The sequence below is a fragment of the Camelus dromedarius genome, chromosome 13, assembly GCF_036321535.1.
Source record: "Camelus dromedarius isolate mCamDro1 chromosome 13, mCamDro1.pat, whole genome shotgun sequence".
In the NCBI taxonomy this organism is placed as follows: Eukaryota; Metazoa; Chordata; class Mammalia; order Artiodactyla; family Camelidae; genus Camelus; species Camelus dromedarius.
Genome location: NC_087448.1, coordinates 55,649,374 through 55,675,512, shown reverse-complemented (window position 1 = coordinate 55,675,512; position 26,139 = coordinate 55,649,374). Strand labels below are relative to the sequence as shown.

The 26,139-nt window shown below is 33.7% G+C and overlaps 1 protein-coding gene across 5 annotated transcripts in view; it reads right to left on the bottom strand.

Moving 5' to 3' along the window:
* FNDC3A (fibronectin type III domain containing 3A) overlaps positions 1–26,139 on the bottom strand; it is a 138,584-nt gene that overhangs the window by 10,174 nt on the left and 102,271 nt on the right. For all 5 annotated transcript variants that reach the window (XM_010995195.3, XM_064493162.1, XM_064493163.1 and 2 more), the window contains 13 exons: positions 21,260–21,417; positions 19,287–19,346; positions 17,893–18,031; positions 16,456–16,509; positions 14,399–14,523; positions 13,852–14,026; positions 12,180–12,266; positions 5,382–5,520; positions 4,771–4,839; positions 3,843–3,961; positions 2,179–2,284; positions 1,916–2,091; positions 425–538 (listed from right to left, as the gene is read on the bottom strand). In XM_010995195.3, coding sequence (XP_010993497.1) covers positions 425–538; positions 1,916–2,091; positions 2,179–2,284; positions 3,843–3,961; positions 4,771–4,839; positions 5,382–5,520; positions 12,180–12,266; positions 13,852–14,026; positions 14,399–14,523; positions 16,456–16,509; positions 17,893–18,031; positions 19,287–19,346; positions 21,260–21,417 — 1,521 coding nt within the window. The remainder of the gene's footprint in view (positions 1–424; positions 539–1,915; positions 2,092–2,178; positions 2,285–3,842; positions 3,962–4,770; positions 4,840–5,381; positions 5,521–12,179; positions 12,267–13,851; positions 14,027–14,398; positions 14,524–16,455; positions 16,510–17,892; positions 18,032–19,286; positions 19,347–21,259; positions 21,418–26,139) is intronic.

Here is a 26,139-nt window from a genome sequence, read left to right as displayed (position 1 = left end):
TTCAAAAGAAACTGGAAATAATAAAAGGACATTTTCTGTTAAATTTCAAAAGGGAAACTTAATTATTATTGATTATTACTACAAGCAAGGAATGCAGTGAAGATAAGAGACATAAGAGAAACAGTATTATACTAATTCCTATGAACGTCTGAACATTAAAGCTCACCAGTGGCTGAATATCTCAATACTGAGACAGAGCCTTTGAAAAAATACAAAGCACATCATGAACAAGAATCTAAATACTTGTAAATACACCTTATTTAAATGCTTCAAAGAGAAAAAAGAATTCACTTTCTACCAAGTGGATTTAACTAGGACTTACTCTTTGTATAATTTATGGAGATGAAATGAATAGTATTTTTATTCTTTTATATAAACTATTCTAATCAGTTAAAGTAAATGTAAGTCAAGGAAGTTATAATACCTCCCAATTCACTTGTGCACAAGTTGCAGATCTGCACATCACTTGAGGGGGCTTGCACTGATCTGGTGGTCCAGGGGCTGTAGTAATATCACATTTTTCCGAAAATGGTCCAAACTAGAAAAACAAATATTAATCAGTGTTTTCATTTTTCACTTACCAATTTCAGAGCTCTCCATAAATATTCACAAATAATTGAATGCATCATCCCTCTCCTTTAAGACTACTTGGTCATAAGAAAATTCTGAAAGCAATCACAGAAAGCTAAGATAGATCAAGGACATAAATATGTAGGGTATTTTAAAATTTCATTCACTGTTCTTCTCCTGCCCCTTATTCCTTCATGAATTGGTTTTTGTAAGAAGGGCAAGGCATTCAGAAATTAGGTAGGTAGAATATGTGAGAAGAAATTATGTGAGGAGTAAAGAAATGGATACCAATTAAATACATGAGAGACGGTAGGCATAAATTATATCTTAAAACTTAGGATAGCTTTAGAAGGGTCTAAAATGTATATTCTCTGGAAATATGAAGAGCAGATATTTACTTAAGATTTTGACAAACTATTACAAACCTGAAAATATATATTAAAGACATTAGTATTAAAGATGCTATCCCAGTGTACTACAGACTTGTGGGACTGACAAGATGATGGCTTCAGACAGGAAGGAATGACTTATATAATGACTGCCAACAAAGGATATGATTTGACATATAGGGAATTTAAAAATAAGTTTACAGATAATAATTACTTAATTCAGTTGGAGAATGGGATGTAAAACATAGCACAGTTTACTAAAATCTTAAGTAATGGGAGAGGAGAGACTTGGCAGTTTAATTTTATGAAATTTTAATTATAGAGTAGTTTAAAGAAACACAATGTTACTCAATTAAAGAAAGAAATTACTGCTTTGTCCTTCAAGAACTTATAATTCAGAGAGATGAGAGGTGTCATAGTTGAGTGGAAAAGGCTTTGGCTCTGGAGTCTGACAAAGTGGCTTCTCTCTACCTGTTTGTGTAACCGTTGGGGCAAGACATTTAGCTTTTCTGAGCCTTAGCTTCCTCAGCTGTAAAATGGAGCTACCACTTATTTTGTCCATTTTATTATGGAGCTGTACAGATACACAGATAATATTTAAAAAATAACCCACACAAAATCAGCCTCAAAACAATTATTCCAAGTATTTCATCTTATGACCTTGTTTCTACTCTTGAATTTGATAAGTATACCCTATTAGCACTGCCTGAAAGGCAAACTAGCTCAGCTGAAGTCCAAAGTGTCACATATAGTAAGTGGTATTTGAAAATACTGAGATTCTGTAACAATCAAGTTACAGTATGACTTTCCCCATTTATCAACACAGGCTAATTAAAAATGGTAAAATTTGGAGTCACATGTCAAAATCAAAATGCTCATATAAATGAATGGGTACAATTATACATGTTACATGAAACACCACTATGATTATAATTCAGTCAGCACAGTCTTCCTACCCCCATTTTGTTAGCTGCATGGAGTCTGAAGCTGTAAGTCTTTCCAGGAAGAAGGTTGCTCACTGTACATTCTACTTCAGAACCTTGGTAAACTTCTCTGGGTTCATCTTTTTCTACAGTAGACATTTCCACACCATAGCAAGAAATGGGTGATCCACCATCGACCAAAGGGGGTCCTAAAAGTGGAAAGATTCATGCAATTTAACAAGAGGAATATATTTAGTACTAACTTAATTATAATGTATTACCAGAATGAAAATTACCCCATCGTAACTGTACTTCTTTTGCTTTGGGTCTGCCCTGTAATCTGGGAGGGAGGCATGGGCCAGGAGGCACAGCTGGAGTCTGCACAAGTAAAGACTCTGATACCTGCCAAAACAAAAGCAAAAACAAAACAAAAATGCCCCAAAACAAATAATCAGGCTGCTTTTGTTAAAGAAAAATAAGACAAACATATAGATTGCACCAATAATTTGAAATTGTACTTGAATATCAACAGAAAAGGAATAAAGTTCTGACTAAAACCAAAACCCAATTAAATCACTGAAACTCAAATTTTATATAGGCAAATAAAGACACGTACTATGTGACTATCAGATACAAAGAAAGTTACCAGAAACCACCCCCACCCAAATCTCCCCCAAAAACCCTTTTCCTTCTTTCCATAATTTAAAATACAAAACCTCCAACATAACCTAATTGACATTACTTTTGGTCATGTCCAAATGAATCTACAAATACCTTCTAGAGAAGGATGTTTTAACATTCTGTAAATGCTATTTGCTGTGTTTTCAGGTTTAGTCTATTTTGGCTACTTGACTACTGAATACTTATTTACTTATTTATTTAAAAAATCTTTCCTTCTTCCTTTCACCTGAAAAGTAATTTAAAAACCAGGTACATTTTTCCAAATATTTGCCATTCCAGGTATTTGGTATTACTTTCAGTTTCTGTGCTATTTTAAAAAAATCTTTTATTTTAAAAGACATTCTCTTAAAAACACTGACACAACTCAGTGCCATATTCCTTACTTGCACTGTAATTAAAGTTTATACTTAACATTTTTTCTAAACATAAACAAAATATTTGGTCATCATCTTATTCAGAAAGGTATTCATATATGCTATAATGCTGTATTAGACTGTTTTTTTTTTTGGTGGGAAGAGAAGGGGGAGGGTTTTGTTTTTTTAATCTAGAAAGATTTTTTATTAGAGAAAATAAAGCAATTGGATTAAAAGTCTATTGGGCAGGACATGTAACAGTTTCACAATACTCCCATTTTCAACAAAATGCTTATAATTCATTAAAAAATTACTTCTACTGCATTAAATCCCATTTGAAAAATAGTAACAATTATGAGTGATCCAAGAAACATTCTGGTTGAATTCATTTAAAAAAAAATCACTTCTATTAAAAAACATACTTCTCTATAACATTACAAATGTCTTATATAATCAATGACACATTTAAGTCTATTTTAGTTTTTGGGTCTCTAATAAGCAAAATAATTGCCAAATGTTTCTGAAATAAGTGGATATTAGAATTTGTGTTAAAATAGTAAATGGTATTTTATGGTTTGTCCTAATACACATAATTTATGGTGCAGTAAATCAGTCAACAGTTATTTTGTTTCTATTTCTGTTAGGTAGGGTTATTAAGCATCATCCTAAAATTTATCTTTATAAAATTTTCGGCAGTGTTTTCGTGTATTTGTTTCTCCAAAGCTAAATAGCAACCAGATAATAGCTATTCGCTGAATTCTGACTATAAGCTAAGTACTATGTTAGAATATTCTTAACTATAAATTTAACCACCTGGGTTAACAGAAATGACTTTTTATAATTTGTGGATACATTTCAATATTTGAGGTGGTACCTGGTGATCTCATCTCATTTGACCAAACTTGGAAAAAAAAAATCTACATTACCGCACTCTGTCCTCCATCACTGATGCAGTAAACTCGAAAACGATAGAAACAGCCTGGATTCAGTCGATCACAAAGATATTCCCTAGTAGCTCCACTGTATATCATATCCCATTTGTTTCCTGTAAGGTAAAGAATTATGTTCAATCAGCTGCAATGTAATGTTTAACATTTTGGTATCACGGACACGGCAGGTATCCTAGATTTACTAAGTAAGTGTTTATGTAATTTGTTAGAAACAACTTAAGCTTGTTTTGAGTTTCCTGGAAATGATCTAATTTTCTTTTCTTGTGCAGCTTCCTAGACAAATTTGCGTGGCTTGGCTGAAGTGAAATATCTCTGTAACTCTGTACAGACTGTGGCTCAGATTGATAATTTGCTTTTAATTAAGTGTGTTTACTGTCCAGTAATAACATTATAGCACACAAAAAGTAGAAAGAACCAATACCATAAGAAGTTTAGTCTTAATTAAAGACATCCTTATTTTATGCAAGGAAATAGGTCATTTGATAGAAATAAAGATTGTTACTTGTGTGACTCAAGAATAAGGCATAGAATTTATTACTAAAACTAGTATAATAGATATTTTAGAAGATAATTTTCCTCTGATACATCTGGGTATAAATCTAACTGAATAAACTAACCTTCAGAAGACTTAAGATATGCTGGAAACCAAGCAATGAAAACAAATGAGAAAAAAATTAGAAAACGTAAATATAATATAATATAGGTGTACAGCAGTCTTACATTTGAGTCACTGTTATTTCTGAAGATTACAACTTAAAGTGGGTCATAAGAGGCAAAATCTTAACTGCTACAAACAAAGGAAAAAACAAGAGGAAAGAAAAGAGATCATATAAAATTTAAAATAATGAAGAGGACAGGTAGAATGACTGGTACAAATCTATCAATTTTTAATAGTTATTCTTACCATTAGAACCTTCTGCCATCTCTACCACATATTTATTGATGGCTGCCCCTCCACTGTCTTTTGGTGGGTCTATCCAAAGAAGCAAAAGTGGTATTAGGCAAAGTACAATTAAAAACTGACATAAACTCATAATAAACAGAGTATCAAACCTAGGATTGATTTAAAAGAAAAAAGAATCACCTGCAATAATTTTTAAAAATTAATTCCAGCATCTCATTTACACTCTCGTTTTTGCATAAGGTAATACATAAACAGATAGATGCTCAATAAATATTTTAAATGAGTAAGTAATTTTGGTCTCTTGTGAACGCCCAGATGACCCAGGAGACTTTAGCTGCAAGTTCAGTAACCTTTCATTTCACACACTGCTGCCCCTGTTCATAGTTCTACAGTAGACCCCAAGTTCTTCCTGCATCAAATCTGAGTTTAGCATATGTGAGTACAATGCTTTCCACAAAAAAAGATCCTCAAACAATGAATGAGTCTTACATTTCTTATTGAACTTACTTGAGCTAACAAATTTACTCAAATATCTTAAAAATTATCTAGATATTCAAATCTTTTAAATTAAATATAAAAGTAATGATGTACAAATATGCATATTATCTTACCCCAAGTTATTTTAAAACTATGTGAATGTATCTTTCCTTTAACTGAGGGCTTTATAGGTACTCCCGGTTTATCAGGGCATGTAGTAAATTCTACTACTTCACTTGGATTACTTTTACCTTCAGAGTTGTAAGCAATAACCTGTGATGAGAACACAAAGACACAAAATAATTAACATTTGAAACCTAATGATACTGGCTTAATGAACAAAGTGATGAGAGAAAACAGTCTCAATCAAATGTGAGAATTGTTTGTCTTTAAAAGGGACTCAGTATATATGAAGAAAATTGAGTTATGATCCCCTTTTAGAGTCAGCCCTGGGAAGACGAGTACAAGTCTAACATTTTGATACTAAACAAGAGTCAGCACAGGAACAAACTATAATCTGGTGACACTTGATGGGCTTTAGGTTTGCTTTACTTATTCTTTTAAAATTCTTCAGGGGTTTAAAAAAAAAGTCCACAAATTCTCTGAATTTCCTCTCTTCAAAAGATAAAGAAAGGTTAATTCATCTTCCTTTTGAATTGTACCTAATGACTTGCTTCTAACAAACAAAATGCAGCAGAATGATGGTGTGTGTAGCTTCCCTGTTGAGAAACCCACGTGGTGAGGAACTGAAACCTCTGACCAAGAGACAGCAAGGAACTGAGGGCTCCTGGTAACAACCACTTGATTGAACTTGGAAGCACATCCTCCAGCCAGTCAAGCCTTCAGGTGACTGTAGCTCCAGATGACATCTTGATTGCAACCTCATAGAAACCCTGCATCAGAACCGCCCAGTCAAGCTGGTCCTGAATTCCTGACCTATAGAAACTGTTGAGATAATAAGTGCTTGTTTGTTTTTTTCAAGCTATTAAGTTGTACAGCAAGATACATATGATTTTATATACAAGTATTATATTTGACTTTAGAAATTTAATATTTGTATGTTTACCTATCTCTTCGACTGAACTTAAAGCTCAAGTCCAATATTAACTTGATATACTCTTCTCTTAATCTGATTGCTCCATCTGTTCTTCCTATCAATGAAAAGCACTACTACCATCCACCTAGTTACTCAAGTCAAAAATCTAGAAGGATCCTTGATCCTTTCTCTAAACATATGTATCAAATCTATTAGTAAATCCTGTCAACTCTACCTTCACTTCTCTGTTTTTCACTACTACCACCATCTTAATCAAAGTCTCCTTTATCGTATCTTTACTGAATTACCGTAATACTACTAATTAGTTTCCCAGCTTTCCCAGATTTCCTCAGTCCCATCTATTCTCTACATGGTGGCCACAGGGACTTTATCAATTCTCAGCTTGGAACCCTCCAAGGCTTCTCATCTTACCCAGAATAAAATCTAAATTCGTCATCATGGCCTACAAAGCCCTATGTGATTTCACTTTTGGGTCTTTTACATTAGCAGTTATTTCCCCGGCCTGGAATGTTCTTTTTGATCATGACATGTTACCTCCTTCTTTTATTCAGATCTGTTTAAATGTCATTTCCAAGAAGACTTCCTTGACTACCCAGTCATTCTGTCAACTTACCATAGTTTAGTTAACCTGCATAGCACTTATCACTAATATTTGTTTGCTTGTTTATTGTCTATTTCTTCCACTACAGTATTAACTATTTTAATCACTACTGAATTCTTATTGTATAGAACAGATGCTCAATTATTGGTTGAATGAATGAGCCACAGATGGGGATCTCCATCACATGACATGATACTAAATCTAAATAGGATCTAAATAAATCTATTACCCCAAATAACTCATGCAACCCATGAAAACTCAAATCCAATTGTTCAGTTTGCTCAGGCTTCCTCAGTCCTCCCACATATTCAGACAGATTTGCAGGATGTTTTCTCACTCTGCTGCTTTATAAGTTAGACTACAAAGGGAATCAAAACATTTCTCAACATGGTACAGTGTGTACTTAAACCTCCTAACAAGATGAAGCTTTTTTTTTTTTAAAAACTAAAGTAAAGCTGATGTATAATATGATATATTACAGGTGTACAATATAGGGTTCACAATTTTTAAAGATTATACTCCATTTATAGTTATTATAAAATATTTGCTATATTCCCCATATTGTACAATACATCTTTGTAGCTTATTTTATACCTAATAGTTTGTACTTCTTCGTCCCCTACTCCTATTGTCCCTCCCCATCCCTTCTCCTCTAGAGTAGCTTTTAAAGTAAAAGCAGACTCCCTAAATACCATAAAGATGCACTAATTATGTGTTTCAGGCTATATATTTCAGCATTGCCTCCTTGAGTTAGCCATTAAAGTTTTAAAGGTATAAAACCATTATTTCCCCCCAAATTTTACAAATAATCAAAGCATTCATTTAGTGCCCACCACAGAGTGTGGTGCACTTCTTACCTTCAAAGAGTTTAGAATTTTTATGCAGATTCTATGCAGACAGGCAATACACAAATCAAAAGAATCAGGCAACAGAAGAAAGATTACTCTGGCCTAAAATTGTCCAGGAAGGCTTTGAAAAGGCAAATTAAAGTGATAATGGGGTCTTCAGACAAGAGCAGTGAAAAAAGGAAGCTTGGGTAAGAGAGAAAAGAAAGCTCTGAGTACAAGAGCAGAAGGGAATAATAAATAGCTCTGCTCAGGGAAGGATGAGTATTCAATCTGGTGAGGCAGCCAGTTCAAGTAAGAAGTGAAAGGCAGTACACTTAAAAACTGAATAGGTCAGAATATAAAGAACCTTGTATCAAATTAAGAAAATTGTTCTTTGGAGGAGAAGCTGTTTCAGAAAGATTAATCTAAGTATAAAATAGACTTGGATTAGAAGGTAAGAGAATAGCCTGAAAGTGATAAAAAGAACAGGTTGGAGATTTAGTACTCTTCAGGGCAGAAATGACAGCTGGTATAAGGCAAACAGATGATATATCCAAGGGAGAGAGGGATATACCACGAAGAACTAAGGACTAAACTTGGGCACACCTAGACAGGGCAGAGGAGAAAGGAAGAAGTCATAAAATGACATCAGACAAGATGAGAAGGAAGAGGGAACATGACTATGTGCTGTCAGAGATGCTGACATATGTGTAAATTTCAAGGATGGAAGATAACAGAAGTTGATGGATCCAGCTACTGTTTTGATTTTTTACCACCTTTCAAAAGGCCTCAAAAACAAGTAACAAGCTAAAGTAAAGGTATCTAAGAGCTCAAGGTACTCAGACCTTGACTTTAAGAAGCCCTGCTACTTGAAAACCTATTTTTCAAGAACTTCAGGAAGTAAGGCATCAGCTTTCTATTGTCCCAGAGTCATAGTGACTGGCCATTGGTCTCTGAAACCTTCAATTCTTTTATTAAAAATTTGGACACTAGGTCCTAGCCCAGGTTCCAAGTGGCCCATCTGGTGGAATTAGCATTGTTTGCTTGTTTATCCCTCTGAACTTTTAAATGATTTTAAGAATTCTGATTGCTTTCTTATGCTTTAAAGTTTTATTTTCATTTTTCTTTTGTCCTCTAAAGTTTTTCATTGTTTCAGTATTCTGAGTGTGCTAGAATTGTTCTTAGTGTAGTGCCTAGAACTCTGGCATTTGGTAAACTTGGTCATATTAAAATTTTATGTTAAATCATACCTTTATTGTTTCTTTACAAACAACGATACACTATTTAAGTCAGTACTTTCTGCATTATAATATTTTTATTGCTTTTGCTTAGTATTCTAAGAATTCTTTATAGAGTGTTAAGATTTTATTATATATATTTGCTTGAAAGAGGAGACTGCAATGTCAAGCTAGAAAAGAAAAACTTAAGACATGGAAATAGGATTTTATGATTCAACCCCACCTCAGCTGGCATTCAGTACATGGCAGATTCAAAATAAATACCTGACAGAGAAAACAAACATATGGTTACCAGGCGGGGAAGGGGCTGGGATGGGATAAATCGGGAGTTTGAGATTTGTAGATACTAATATATATAAAATAGACAACCAGTTCATATTGTATAGCACAGGGAACTATATTCAGTATCTTGTAGTAACTTAAGGAGAAAAGGAATATGAAAACGAATATATGTGTGTTCACGTATGACTGAAGCATTATGCTGCACACCAGAAATAGACACAACGTCAATAAAAAATATATATATACAACCCCCCCAAACCCCAAAATAAATGTCTGAACTTCTAGAAAACTTCACAGTCATCATTTTCTATTTCCTAATATTTTTTCCCCTCCTTTAGATCAGTTCTCAAATTTCAGCAAGCATCAGAATGACCTGGAAGGCCTACTGAGATACAGATTGCTAGGCTTTACCCCCAGAATTTCTGATTCTGTAGATCTGGGGGCGGGGGCAGAGGATTTACATTTCTAAGTTTCCAGGTGATGCTGATAGCATGCTCTGGTGATCACACGTTAAAAACTACTGCTCTAGATCTTCTCACTATTTTAATTTGTTATTTAATAAACCAGTGTATAATCCCTTCTTATAATCCTATAATCCAGTGATTTGTTAAGAGGTAGTTTAGGGACATATTGTTTCCCACTTCCTCTCTAGTTACTTGGGGGTGCTTTTTTGGAAAAGCCTATTATTGTCTCCTTGGAGATTCTAATTCTATACCCTGCATTGAGAGTGACTGCCACAGTGGGAATTTTAAATAGAAATTTGTGATTTTTTTAAAAAAGTGAATCAGCAAGGAACCTAACTCCTATTGGTGTGTATACATTTTTGTTTGTATGTGGCAATAACACCATGGTGTTACACGGTAGAATTCTAAGAATTTGAATAAACTTACCAAACTATAAAGACCCGAACAACTTTCCCTTAAAAGACCTGCTGGTATGATAATCACTACTGAATCGAAAATGCAATCCAACATCGTAAGAGGAAAACTGGAATAAATGTACCTACATACTTCTTAGGTATTTTATAAATCTTGTCAATATAAAAGTTGTATTAGAAAATTGAAATGACCCAGTGTTATCAGTTTTAAAAATGACGCTAATATACAAACCATAAAACATATGATGATTATGTACTGCATAATCAAGTTTTCCATTATCATAAAAATTTTCTTTATTAGGTTCTTGAGGAGTAATAAAATTTATCTTTGCTTTTTAATGGTGAAAACAATTTACAGTGGCTTTGATCATTTATTTGGAAGAAGCTGACAAACAAGCACTGGTAGGGAAATTCGTATGTTGAATTTAATCAACTAATAGGCATCCTGTTATATTTTTGGAAAAACCTCTGCAGAAAAATGTAGGCTGGCTTATATTACCTGGTATATTAACTAATTCACACACCATTTGCCAAGAAATAGCAGTATCACCAAGCAAGTCAGAGCTAAAATATATCCTAGAATGGATGCTATACTAGGAAAGATACAGAATTTCAGCAATCTCCATAGAAGACTTTTCAAGCTTTCTACTGCTTCAGGTGAGGAAGAATGATACATAGAGTATCCCCACTTTTCTCCTGAAATAATTCAGTCCAAAGGCCAACAGGAAAACTATATGAGGCAAGTATGTGTGCTGAGGGATGGAGGTGGGTTGAACAGAGGCAGCAGCATTTCCTAGTAGAAACTTAAGTACCCTGAATAGGACTTTAGGGAAGGATATGAGGGAAGGAGGAGTTTCACCCAATAAGTATTTTGAACATAAATAGGGCAAAGTTTCTCACTGATGATGAAGGGACATAGAAATAAGGAAAGGGAAAAAATTAGAATTAACCTGTGGCACTGGATTAAAATGGAGGTATTTGGTATGAACCCATGATTTAAAATATATATATATATATAGGAATAAGAATATAAATGTGTTGTGCATGTAAACTGCATGTGTGTACACATGCACATAAAACATACATACATACGTCTAACTCTTAGCTTTGTCTACTGAGAGGATGCCCAAGAATAGCACCATTATAGCATTAAGTATACTTACAACCCAGATCTTGACTTCTAAATATCACCGTCCACCTTAAGGACCCAGGTGCTTTGAGAAAAGGCCAATTCCAAGGTTGAAGAAGGGAAAGTACAAGATGAGAATGGAGTATCATGTGCCAGAAAGGGCGGGCTCTAAGAATGACTGGGGCAGGGGACGTCAAAAGGATTCAGAAGCCAGCTTGACAGGGCTCCTAAATCTGAGACATCTGAGCCTCATAATTGATAACCACAGCAACAAAATATAACCCACTCAGTAAACAGGAGTCTATGAGTTCATACTGATATAAATGAGAAGAGAAAGCTTTTCCTTATAGTATAATGCCAACTAATAAATGTAGAAGGAATGATACAATTAAAAAAATCACCACTTGGCAACCATTAATCATAGTAATAACTGATTCAGGCAAGAATTATCAATGGGTGTTTAAACTAGTGAGTGAAAATTTGATGAGGAAGAAGTTTACAAAATACTTATTACCAAGGGAAAACAAACAACTTTACAGTGAAGAAACATGCTAGATACCACCTTCATCAAGTGACTACCAGTAATTGGACAATTGAAATTGTATATCCCTTGACAGAGCATTTAAATATCATTACTATTTTCTGATATACCTACCAAAAAAAGCATATTCTGACTATGTTCAATAACATCTACATTTTAAAAGATGATTTTGCAAGAGTTCTATAAAACATTAAGATTGTTTTGAATTTAGGTACATAAATTTTGAGAAACATTATCATATAGTAAGAAGTAAAACAATAAAGCTCATTAGAAAGGCCAAAATTTAAGATCTGAAACCAAGTGAGTGAGGCATGTGCTTGGCTTTAAAACAGGAACAATGAGAACAACAAACAAATCTTTCAAGGGCTTTCAAAGCTTACCTTAAATTTATATTTTGTACTACGTCTGAGATTTTTCACTGTGTAAGCAAGGTCTTCTCCATCATATTTAGGTTTAAAACCATATCCCTGGAAAGGGAAAATAAGTCTTCATTAGATGTCTGACAGCAGAAATATGAGGAATAAGGAATATGTGAAAAGACCCAGGTCTTCTTCATCTTCTACTGTGTGCAATGTAGTTGATGCTTGGCTGAGTGTATTCTGCACCTTGATACTTCTACCTTGAGTAGATGGATCCAGAAATGCTACTGAACATTTGTAGGAGGATGAAGACTACTTATTCTTAGTAAGTACAGTAGCCAAGAGAAGATCTTCGTGTTGAGGGTAAGTCAGAGCCAATGGTAACTCCACCATCAGTAAGCTTATCCCTAGAACGGGAATTTTCCAGACAGATGTTGCAAGAGCTATACAGAAACTATTTAACATATTTAACTTTCCTTGAACACACAGTTGTGTTTGGTGAATAGCTAAATGGTCGGTTGTGCTGGCAGGTAGGGATGTCACTTAGGTTTAGCACTGTTATTTATAGCTCCAGGGACAATGCTTCACTACTTTCCCAATGTTATTTAAAAAATTTTAAAAACAGACATAATTCACAAACCATAAAATTCCCATTTTAAAGTATAAAATTCAACAGGTTTTAGTATATTTACAAGCTTGTGCGACTATCATTTAATTCCTACTTCCAGAATAGAGCCTATACTTTGTTTTTGGTTAGCAGTCGCTTCCTCTCTTCTCTCATACACTAATACACTCTCTGTCTCTATGGATTTGCCTATATCCATGTAAATGGTATCACACAATATGTGGTCTTTGTGACTGGGTTCTTTTATTTAGCACAATGTCCTTAAGGCTCCTTTATGTTGTGGCATAGGTAAGTACTCCATTCCTTTGTATGGCTGAATGATATTTTACTGAATGGATATATTACATTCTGTTTATCCATTCATCAATTGATGGCCATTTCAGTTTTCCTGCTTTTTGCTTATTGTGAATAATGCTGCTACGAATATTCATGTACAGATTTTTGTACAAATGTGTTTTCAATTCTCCTGCGTATATACCTAGGAAGGACCATGCTATTTTTGACTCATATTGCTTCAAAGTAACTCTGAAAAGCTATGGAACTACATGTAACTATATATAACTAACAGAAACAGCCTAACTCTTGTTTAGCTTAGGTTTAGCTCATAAGAGATGAGCCACTGGTAACTAGATTCAGGCTGAACTATATATAGTTTCATGTGACGCTCTTCAAGTTTTCCGTGGCACTTGGGGAAGCAGTGTATGAACACAGCTGGAGGAGACAGACATGCTTTTTTCTTATCTTTTACAGCTGCTTAGTCTAAGGCTGTGGTGATCCTCCCCTTTCTTAACTTTTCCCAAAGCATACATATTTAAAATGTAGTCTGTGTTGTTCCCAGCTTCAAAATGCATTCAAACACACATAAAAAACAAAACCCGTCCAATGTATCAAGAAAACAGAAGACTGAGTTCTCCCTCACTTCTAGTCCTTCCCAAACAATAACCAACCAAGGTTTCAAAGGATTTGGAGAAGGATTTAACTATTGTGACAATATTTAACTGTGTTAGGACTAATATCACACTGAAATATGTTTTAAATACCCTATTTAAAATACATATTCATACTTACCGAAGTTTCTTCCTCCATCTCTAAAATGTAAGAAATTCCTTCATCTGATGGTGTTCCTGAGGGTTTACTCCATTGTAAGGATAACCAAGTAACCCCTGCTTTAGTTAATACAGGACTTGCTGGCATAGAAGGGGCACAGCCTGAGGTGTAATATAAGACTTCTTCACTAAAACCACTGTTGAAACAAATGGTTTTTAAGAAGGAATGAAAAAAAATTATTTTCTATAGCCAAAGACATTTTTTGAGAAATGACATATTTTGGGAAAATTACAACTAATTATAATCCAAATAATAAATCTTGTATTTGATAATATCTTTATGGTAACCAGGTCAGATATCTAAAAAACTGAATTACCATTCTTTTAAAACTGCAGTTTATGTAATTAACAAATTTTCTTATAGCTTCTGCTAGGCTAGTAACACATCTTAACTATATCAACAAAGTGGTAATTAAGGAAAATTTTAATGGGCAATTTGGACTGTGAGTAATTTATACAAATAAATGTATATAAATAGTCTAAAATATCTACATTAAAATGTGTCTTACCTTGTACCATAGTCATTCTTGGCTGACAGTCTAAATTTACAACCCATTGCTGGTGACAGTTTAGTAATTTTAAATTGCTTCTGTAAGCCCATATAACACTGACAAAACTCTCCATTTCCTTTTCCCTAAAAGAAATAGCTGGTTATTATATATTATGTATATTATTGTAAAAAGAGGAATCCACATTAATTCGTACTTGATAGTAACATGTTAGCCTAGTATACATTAAAAAGTTATCTTTATTTTATATGCATGTCATGAATCTCAAGAGAAAGTTGAGATAACATATCTTTTATATGATACTCAGTGTTCATTAATGCAGAATTCAAAAACTGAAGGGTAGGCATCTCTGTATAGCTTCTTGAACTAAGCACCCTTTTTTACAGCTGACGCTAAACCTCTCTGGCTTTTAGTAAAAGAAACTCTTTCCTGGTATGGACCCCACAATCTCTATGGGGGAACTGGTAGTGGTGGAAATAGAGTTATCTCTGATATGCATAACTGGCAGCATTCCTCAACCTACGAAAAGTTCTATGCAACGGTTTTAAGAAAAGGTCCCTTACCCACCCCCAAACCACCTAGATAGCTGCTAAGCTTCTTATAATAAAGATTTTAATAAAGAGCTACTACCACTTAGATTTAACACAGAAAGAGTATAAACAGAAAGGAAAAACCCAAATTACAGGCATTAAGATGGGAGAGAGAAAAGTCTGTAGTTCAGGACAATTAAAGAGTTTTAGAAATTTAAGGTGCTACAGAAAACAGACAAGTTTTTCATTTTCTACCCATTTCTCTTTATTGTATTGGTAGAGGTAAAGGGCAGTCAGGGTGACCTCTGCTTCAGAGAAAATCTTTAGTCTGTATCTGGTTGTTTTATTGAACTCTCTTGCTAGTTTTAATAGTGCTTATAGTTGGTTCTATTGGGTTTTCTAAACAGAAAATCATATCATCTCTAAATAATAATAATTTTGCCCACCAACCCACCCACCACAGCTCCACCTTTTGTTTTGATTCCAAATCATACTGTATTAACCATATTTAATTAACCATTATTCCTGAATAATGTCAAATAAAGGTGGATGTAACTGGCAACTTTGACTTGTTTTTGCTTTGACTAGAAATGACATTATTTAGTGATGGTACTTCACTTAATATAAAACTATCATATAAGGAATTACCTTTCTATTTCTAATTTGTTTTGAGTTTTAACTGAGATGGGTGATAAAGTTTATCAAATACCTTCCATAATTTGTCAAAATGGTTAAACTAAGGCTCTTGAGATGGAGAGATTATCCTTGATTATTTGGGCGGGTCCTAAATGGAATTACAAATTGCCTTTTTAGAGGGAGGTAGAGAAGGACTTGAAAACAGAAGGGGAAGAAGGCGATGTGCAGCAGGGGGAGAAAAGGCAATCTGATGCCACCATGAACCAAAAAATGAGGACAGACTCCAGAAGCTGGAAAGGCAAGGAAATGGATACTCCTCTAGGAAATGGAAGCAGGGCTGTGGTGACACCATGATTTTGGCCCAGTGAAAGCCATTTTGGATTTCTGGCTTCTAGAACTATAGGAGAATAAAAGTGTTGTTTTAAGCCATCCAGTTTGCGGTTAATTTGTTAAAGCAGCCACAGTAAATGAACATCCTTGCCTTTAAAGCTGATGTGAAAGAAAATATTCCTTCATCAAGGTAATTAACCAGTTAAAAGAGGAGGGTATAGCTCAGTGGTAGAGTGCATGCCTAGCATGCATAAGGTCCTAGGTTCAAACCTCAGCACCTCCGTTAAAAGTAAGTAAAAAAAAAAAAGTACCTCCCCCTCAAAATAAAAACTAATTAATTAAGGTAATTAACCAAGTGACAGCTCTGATGCTGGTTTAGTTGAAAAAAACATAGGGAGGTTCAGTCAGTAATGTTTTCTAAACACAATCAATCGACACATACCACAGAAAACCATTCATATTGTTTTTAAAGAGGAAAAAAACTATTAAACAAAAATGTTATTTCTGCCTGATGATATGCATACATTTTTAGCCTAACTTAAAAAGTTTAAATTTACTTACCTCATCCCACTCTAAAATAAAGCTTTGGATTTTAGAACCATTGTCACTAGGTGCCTAAAACAAACACCAAAAAACAAACAAAATGAGTACAAATTAGTACCTTTATAAAAGACATTGCGATGATCTAATCTAAGGCATCTATTGTGTCACACATATTCTCTGGGATTTAGCCCTGGAAAAATCTGCACAGGGAATACAGAAATACATGTATCCTCCCATAATCCTTTGAATGCAAGAAAACAAAGCAAGAGGCTACTCAAACTTTTCTGAACACTGAACAATCTCTTTTATTAAGAACTATCTTAACTTTTATAATCCTTTTTAAAAAAATCTCTTTGCCTTTTATCAAAAGGTCTTACAGCTTTAAGCTCCTCAGGTTGATCCTGTCATTTTCATTAAAACTCAGTTTACAATCTGAAAGTAATATTACATAATACAACCAAAGAGAAAGAACTAGGATGCTGAAAGGAACTCCAAGAAGGCATACAGTCTGGATCTCTGTTTCTAGACTCCGTGTGTCAACTGCCCAAGATTGCTAATTCATCAACCTGTTAATCTTCAGTGGTAACAATTTCAGTCTTTTTGTCATTTTATTCCAGTATTTAATCACTCTAGAACTAAAGAATTTCACTTTTATTTCAGTGCAATGAAGAATTGTTCTTTTCCTCTATGACTTTTGAATGTGCTCCTGGACATCCACATAGGTGAAATATGTTTATAATTATTACAGTCTAGAACCTAATTCTATTTTACAAGGTATTTTTGGTATAATTTTAACAGTTACTATATTCCCTCAAATGCAACTACTGTGCAAGGGAAAGACTGTACTCAATTTTGTTCAGAAATTTACCAATATCTATGTATCATTTCAGAAAATCATATCACCAATGACAATGATTTTTGTGGTATTTGAATTACCAGTTCTGTCTAGTGTCTATCCAGTTCATTACATCTTCCTGTGTAGCTGGGCCCAAATATCTATATATTACAAAATACATTATTCTGTTAAAAATAATTTTATTCCTCGTTTACGGCATCATATTAATGTTTTTAGAACTACGAGTCCAGTTAAGTTATTATTAATCTCATTTTAGGATAAAACTCAGGATATAAAGGTGTCATTATAAAATATTAGAGAAAGCAGTAATGAGCTTGAGAATTACTGTTGTGACCTGCTGTGTTACCACATATTCAGTATAAAGACTGCTAATTATAAATCAATCTTTTCTGCTATATTTACATAAAACATGGAAAAACTGATAGAGTGTTATTTTAAGGTATAAGAAGCAAATGCCTATTTACCATATGTAAAGAACAAGAACAAATTAGGTTAAACCTCTTTTGACTCCAAAAACAACTGAAGTTTAATACTACAGGGAAAAAAAAAAAAAGGAAACAAATATCCAGTTGGAAATACTCCATAGAGAATATTCTTACCTTCCATTGCAAAGTGAGTGAATTTTTGGTCCGATTGGCTATCCTCGGAGGATTAGGTATGTCAGGCTCACAGCTCAAGGTAGTAAAGGTTTCAGCTTCTGAAGGAGTTCCCTTTATAGAACTGTATTCTGCCTGAACTCTAAGGTGATAAAAAATAAACATTTATCCTGCAGAATCACTATATCCTACCGTTCTACAGTGTTACCTTTAAGTACCTGCAAGTCAGTAAGGTACCCTCTAAATGTTCTATTGAGAAAATATGCATATCAGAAATAAAAGGTGACCCTTAAAAAAAAAAGAAAAATAGAACAGACCAGTGGCTTTCATCTTGTTCTTTTCTTTTTAAAATTTTTGTCTTCTTTTCTTTTTTCTTGGGGGGGGGACAGTAATTTGGTTTATTTTTTTATTTAATGGAGGTATTGGCGATTGAACCCAGGACCTCGTGCATGCTAGGCATGCGCTCTACCACTGAGCTGAGCTGTCCGCCCCCCTCGGCTTTCATCTTTTTCTGACTGCCCAAAGTGAGAAATTCATTTTAAACTGTGACTGTGTTTCTGTGATATGTATTTATACACACACACACACACAAGTATCCTGAAACACTATCCTTAAGAAGGATAATATACTGATACTTTTTACTCCTTTTGATTATACTTAATTAAAAATTCTGAATATAACTCACAAAATTAATTTCATGATTCAATAATAGTTGCAATCCACAGTTTGAAAAGCATTAAGTTGGACAATACTTTGGGTTCATTCATAGGCTGTATAATTGAAGACTTAATTTAATAGTTCAATAGGAATAATCCCAACTACAAGTGTTCTTTTTATAAACAGAGGTGACTGACTAAATCATTATACTGAGTTACAGCTGGGGAGGCCCTAGAGTCTACAAATAATTTCAGTAAATTATAACAGAAGAATTGTGCAGAGTAAAACAGCAGTTTCCAAGTTACCCCAATTAAATGTTATGAAATTCTAAGAGTTTTAATATGCCAAACTCTAACAAAATAGGATGGAGTAAAAATACATAAGTAGGAACCAAATATTATTTATGATTCTATTTTATAAAAATTTCTAAAGCTGGAATAATTTTCCAGCGCTAAATTAGATCCTACAGACATATTATACACATTATCTGTATATTCGTTCTAATTCCTATATCCTACAAACAGGGTGATTAACCCTTCAATATAACGTTTGAGTTAAATGTTTTTGTTTTTTGGGGAAAGTACTGATATTTACACCAAAAGAAAAATAAAAGTCCACAAAGTCCATGTTTTCAATCCGAAATTAATATTTAAATTATATCCTAGACTTTTAAAGAAATCATTAAAAACAAACAATCTCTATGCTATATTATATAAAAGCAACATATAGGAATTTCTTACTTTGCATGGTAATCTGTAGCTGGTTTGAGATCATTTAAAGTGACATTTGTTTCTTCTCCTCTGGGGGAAAAAAAGGTAACATTTCATTGTCTGATAAACAAAGCATTTCCAGAGGATATGTATTATATACACTACAGTTGTGGTACTTTATAAAATTACACTGCTTCTTACTTAACCAACTGGAACCACATCCAGATTGTACTAATACGGAATTTGTGTAATTAGGATATGTGACAAACTTAAGTATGTTCCTGTATACCAGTTTAAAACAAAAAGGTGTGCTAAACAAATCAGTTGTGTAAGCCAGATTTTTTTTTTTTGGTAGAATTAGGGAAGATAGTTTATTGGAGAAATGCAACTATTTTTAATTATTTTAAAATCCATTTGCATATACTGAAAACACCAAATAACATATGTACTACTGAAATAAAAATTACCAAATTTTTACAAGGAGTCTGCCACTACTGAATTTTATTTAAAATAGAACATAGAACTTTTAAAAAAATGTTTAATGACTAGGTAAGAAAAAAAGTGAATCATAATTTAAAGTAAAGTATTTCCCATGGCCACTATTACATTTTCAAATATAACAGCATACATTTTCTTAAATAATCATTTGATACTACTATTATTTGGGTAAGTAGTCAACAAAACAGCCTCTTTTCTCTTTTTTTTTTGAAACCCTTGTTCTCTGTTCCATTTCCTTCAGCCAAGTTCCTCTCCTCTCTACTTTACGGACTTCTTCCTCTTACCTTCTATCCCACTCCTACTTGCCTTCCAGCTATCCTGTTTCTCAAATCAAAACCAGTGAATATTATGAGAAAGAAAACATATCTCATTGATGGAAGTACACCTTAATGAATTGAGCAATTGTAGCAGCAGCCTCAGAGAGAGACCTTAATTGGTGTACAGTAAACCAGGTGACTAAGGTTGATTAATGTTCCTCTTGTGCTCTCTGGTCAGGCTGCAAATGGAGATAAATCCTTCCTCTTAGGAAGCAGCCATATCGAACTAGAACAGCCATTTAACATAAAAAGAAACCTTTATTTTGATGGACTTTATTCCCTGGTTTACCCTTTAGGTAGGTTTGCTTCTTTTAAGAAAAAGAAACAGAATAAACACAAGGAAGTCTCAATAGAGAGAAGGAGATGTGGTATTTTTATAACCTGTTACTAGATGACAGTCACTGGAGCAGTTTCACTTTCCTTTCTTCCCCATACTAGCTATTTTTTTTGAAAAAAGGCACCAGGAAGTCTGATGTATCCAGTGTTCTGTGTTAATTATGATCATTCAAATGGCTAACCACCTCTTTTACAATCTTCCTGGGGCTGAAATTATACCTAGTAATTGACTTTACTCTTTTTCATCAGAATAAGCAATTCCTATATGGATAAGAACAGGAAAATACTTTACAACTGTTAGTCATGAATGTCATAATTTTAGCCACTGACACTTTCTAAGGCTTCTTGGTATATAATGCACTTTTTAACCAAGAAAAGAGGACTATGATGTTTTCAAAATATTATTATTAACATACCAATACACAAATGAAGAACAATGGTACTAAATTCATTTTACAATAGGACATGAGCTTGTACATATAAGAATTAAGTCCAACTCCTTAAAGGAGCAATACCACACTGCATGAGTTCACAATATAAGAGTTCTCCATTTCTGGTCCTAGCTTCTACATGATACAATTTAAATTTATGTCTTTATTTAAATTTATGACTATTAGGAAGCCTACTGAAAAATAAAAAAGTTGAATGTGGCTGATGAAGGTGATTAGTCCAAGGGAGTGTAGACAGAAATGTGAACCAGCTGACATTTGGACTATTTACATTGAAATTACTATCACCGGTCAATTTATAGATGCAAAACAAAAGCATGAAGAGGGAAAATAGCACAAAATCAGTATTAAACTCTTTATTAACTTATATAACGGGAAGGAGTAAAACATAACAAATACCTACGCATATACACTTTTATATTTCCCATCTTTTCCAGTACTTGAGACCAGAATTTCATAACCATAGACCTCTGGTACAGTAGTCTCATCAGTTTCACCATTAATGAGGCTGGAAGGAGGTGACCAGGTAAGTACTACTGTCCTTGCCTGGATGTCTGAGGCCTGCAAAAACATAACATTTAAAAGCTCTTTGAAACAACTGAAATGTACACAAAAAACTGAAAAATCAAGTGGGGTTTCAAGATTAAATAAAATATATCTGTAACTACCTACATAAAATGGCCACAAATAGAAACCTGTCCGTTTGTAGATGAGATATAATTTACTGTGAAAGGGCAGATGGGTTCAACAAAAGTTTAAAGACCATTTTGGGCTATTTAAAACTATTAGAGTAAACATCCTATAGTCAAGAGAAAGAATGGCAGAAAAAACCCACTTGTAATATATCTGAGAGGGTTCATTTCCTCACTTTAGAAAGTGTCCAACAGTAAGAAAAAGACCAAAAACTCAAGAGAAAAATGAGCAAAGAACGTGGACTGTCCAAAGAAATAAAATATAAATGAATAATATTTAAAATAAAAATATATAAAATAAAATAAATCTAACTACATTCATAACTAAGTAAATATAAATTAAAACAAGATGCCACTTTTCATCCACTGGGCTAGGGAAGATTAAAAAACTGATAATATCCAGCGTGTTGAGGGTTTGGAGAAATGGGTACTCTCTTAAACGGAGATAGGAGTATATACTGGTACAATCCCTGCATAGAGCTACTTAGGAACCACTATAAAAATTTAAAATGTGTTTACTTTTTGACTCAGGAATTCTATTTTCAGGAATTTTTTTCCAGGATAATATTCCATAAACTTACATCAGTACATAAATATATGCAATTAAGAATACTCATCACAGCATTGTTAGTAATGGTAAGAAATCGGAAATATTGGTATAGCTTAACATTACTATGCAGCTACTCACAAAAGAATGAGGTAGACATGTTATGTGCTGACATTTTAAAGATGCCCTCAATATATCGGTGCTATGGCACTATTTACAATGGCCAAGACATGGAAACAACCCAAATTAATGTCCGTTGACAGATGACTGAATAAAGAAGATGTGGTATATACATGCAATGGAATGCTAATTGGCCATAAAAAAGAATAAAATAATGCCATTTGCAGCAACATGGATGGATCTGGAGACTGTCATTCTAACTAAAGTAAGCCAGAAAGGGAAAGAAAAAATGCCATATGGTATCACTTGTATGTGGAATCTAAAAAAAAAGGGGACACAAACAAACTTATCTACAAAACAGAAATAGACTCACAGACATAGAGAACAAACCCACGGTTACCAGGGTTAAAGGGGGTTGGAAGGGATAAATTGGGAGTTTGAAAATTGCACCTCTTGGGGAGTGTGGAAATGTTAGCTACCTTGATTGTAGTAGTGGTTTCATGGGTGCATACATCTATCAAAATTCATCAAAGTGTACAACTCAAACGTGCAGTTTACTGTACAGGAACCATACCACGATAAAGGTGTTAAAAAATTAAAAAAATATATATGCTATGTAATAGTGGGAAAAAAGTTGCAAAGCAGTATATATGCTATGATCTCAGCTGTGTTAAAGAAATTTAAAAATACATACAAATATTGGAAAATGTACTGTAAAAATGTACTAATTCTTACCTTTGAGGATTTTGTATGTATATGTAGTAGGATGCAGGGAGAATTGTGAGAGAAAAACAGGTTTTAATAGTGTTCTATAATATTTTGGATTACTTTTATAATAAAAGTCTAATTAAGAGAAAAAAAAAGTCTCGGGATTAGATTTAAACTAAAATTTGGTAACAAAGGTATCAGATTATACCTGGACATTAATGTAAAAGCATACTATAAAATTACCTACATTTAATGGCTATCTTAGTCAAAGATAACAAAACAAACAGAAACAAAATAAAATCACCAACCACTAGGATGAAGAGCACCCTATCTTGAATCTGTACACAAGCATAACTTTCTCTCCTTTTCACAGATCCTAAAGCTTGAATAAATTCAGAAGACTATTACTGTATTTAATCTGCTTCTATTGAGTCACAGGAAATGTAGTATTTACCATCATACTGTCTTTAAAAAATCTTAGTACAGCACTATGTTTCATTTATAGTGGACTTAAAAATGATTCCTTGTTTTAACCAGTGTCCTCTGGCTATTAACCTGTAACTGCAAGATTATGTTTAACGTTAACATATGTGTGTATGTATATATATGCATACCCTTTAGAGTTTCTTGATTTTATGGGAGGATCATTACTGTGTTAAACTGTGAAAATACGTAATTGAACAGTACCCTGAAGATAAGTCAGTCAGTAGCATTAACTGGTATCTACATTATAAAGCTTATTTTATTAGGCACTGTGGGTACTGACTACATCATCAGAAGTATAGGCGGTAGAGACAAGATTAAGTATGGAGGCACCAGACTTGTCGCTAATTTGCTTGATGATACTAAACTCTCAACCTTTTAGGTTCCAAGTTTCATCTATAAAATAGGTGAGATGATCTGTTTACCATAATTAATCAAATACAGTATTTTTAAAAGGCTTTTTAGAGGAATAAATCTAGATTTACAGAAAAGTGGGGAAGATAATATATACAGAGTTCTTGTATACTTTTTACCTGGCTTCTTCTAATGTTAACATCTTGTATAACAATGTATTTTTTTGTCAAAATTAAGAAATTAACACTGGTAGAATATTGTTATTAAAAATTTAACTAAACTATACTTTTAATTATTAACTAAATAGACTTTTCCAGGATACCATGTTGAATTTACCAAGTATAGTTAAAAAAAATTAGGACACACTGTTAATTTCAACTTTTCTAGACAATCTGTTTTTACAGAAAACTCTTAGTCTCAACTCATTCTATAAAAAAGATATTTTGTTACTTGCAAATAAATGTTAAGGCACAAAAGAAGTGATTACACTGGGGCTGCTATGGAAAACTTCATGACAAGTGAATTTTGAATAGAATTTTAACGATTTTGGGATGGGATGGGATATAATTTGGCAGAAAAGAAATGGGTAAGCTGTCGGAACATGTGTGAGTGTGTATTTTAAAAAGTTCCCTAGTAATTTCATGCTCATGAGAACGACAGATTAAGGGAGAAAGAGAGAGAGAGATAATGGACCATTAAAAGGATCATAGGAGAAAAAGAAGTGATCAACAGTGTCAAATACTGCAGGGAGAAGGAGAATTAATGTAGTCTCAAAAATGCCTCAAAATGCTATTTTCTACACCATACAGAAAAATAAACTCAAAATGGCTTAAAGACAATATAAGACAAGACACGATAAACCTCCTAGAGAAAACACAGACAAAACACTCTCTGACATAAATCTTAACAGTGTTTTCCTAGGGCACTCTATCCAGGCAATAGAAATTAAAGCAAAAATTAATAAATGGGACCTAATTAAACTTATAAGTTTTTGCACAGCAAAGGAACCACAAGCAAAACAAAACAAAAACCTACAGCATGGGAGAAAATATTTGCAAATGATGTGACTCACAAAGGTTTAATTTCCAGAATACAAAAACAGCTCATAAAATTTAATAACAGAAAAACAATCCAATTCAAAAATGGGCAGAAAATCTAAACAAGCAATTCTCCAATGAAGACATACAAATGGCCAACAGGCACATGAAAAATGCTCAATATCACTAATTAGGGGAGAAATGCAAATCAAAACTACGAGGTATCATCTCACACCAGTCAGAACAGCCATCATTAAAAAGTCCACAAACAATAAATGCTGAAGAGGGTGTGAAGAAAAGGGAACCCTCCTACACTGTTGGTGGGAATGTGATTTGGTGCAGCCATTAGAGAAAACAGTATGGAGATTCCTTAAAAAACTAAAAATAGATTTCTATCATACGATCGAGCAATCCCACTTCTGGGTATATATCCAGAAGGACCTTAATTCAAAAAGATACATGCACTCCAATGTTCACGCAACACTATATGCAATAGCCAAGACATGGAAACAACCTAAATGTCCATCGACAGATGACTGGATAAAGAAGTTGTGGTATATTTATACACTGGAATACTACTCAGCCATAAAAAATAAAATAATGCCATTTGTAGCAACATGGATGAATCTGGAGATCGTCATACTAAGTGAAGTAAGCCAGAAAGAGAAAGAAAAATACCATATGATATAACTCATATGTGGAATCTAAAAAAAGAGAAAAAGAGAGGACACTAATGAACTCATCTACAAAACAGAAACAGACTCACAGACATAACAATCTTATGGTTACCAGAGGAAGGGGGGTGGGAAGGGATAAATTTGGGAGTTTGAGATTACAGATGTTAGCCACATATATAAAAATAGATACAAAAACCAAGTTTCTTCTGTATAGCACAGGAAACTATATTCAATATCTTGTAATGACCTTTAATGGAAAAGAGTATGAAAATGAATACATGTATGTCTATGCATGACTGGAATATTGTGCTGTATACCAGAAACTGACACACTGTAACTGACTGTACTTCAATTTAAAAAATGCTATTTTCTGGTGCTGGTTTCAGATGGATTATAATGAGTTGTAAAGAAGCGGACTGCAATACAGCTACTGTGAAATTCCTGTGAATTCCTTTGACATTCCTGTCAAGTTTTAGTTCCTCTGTTAGTATATATTCTTATAGCACTAAATCACTTTGTTCTGGTACTTCACAGACACAACTTTATATTTATTGCATTATGGTGACTCCTACACTCTGCAGGCAGGGGCCATGTATGTCCTTTGCTTTCTAGACTGTCTGCAGCTTCTACGCAGCATCTGACATTTTGTAAATGGTCAAATATTT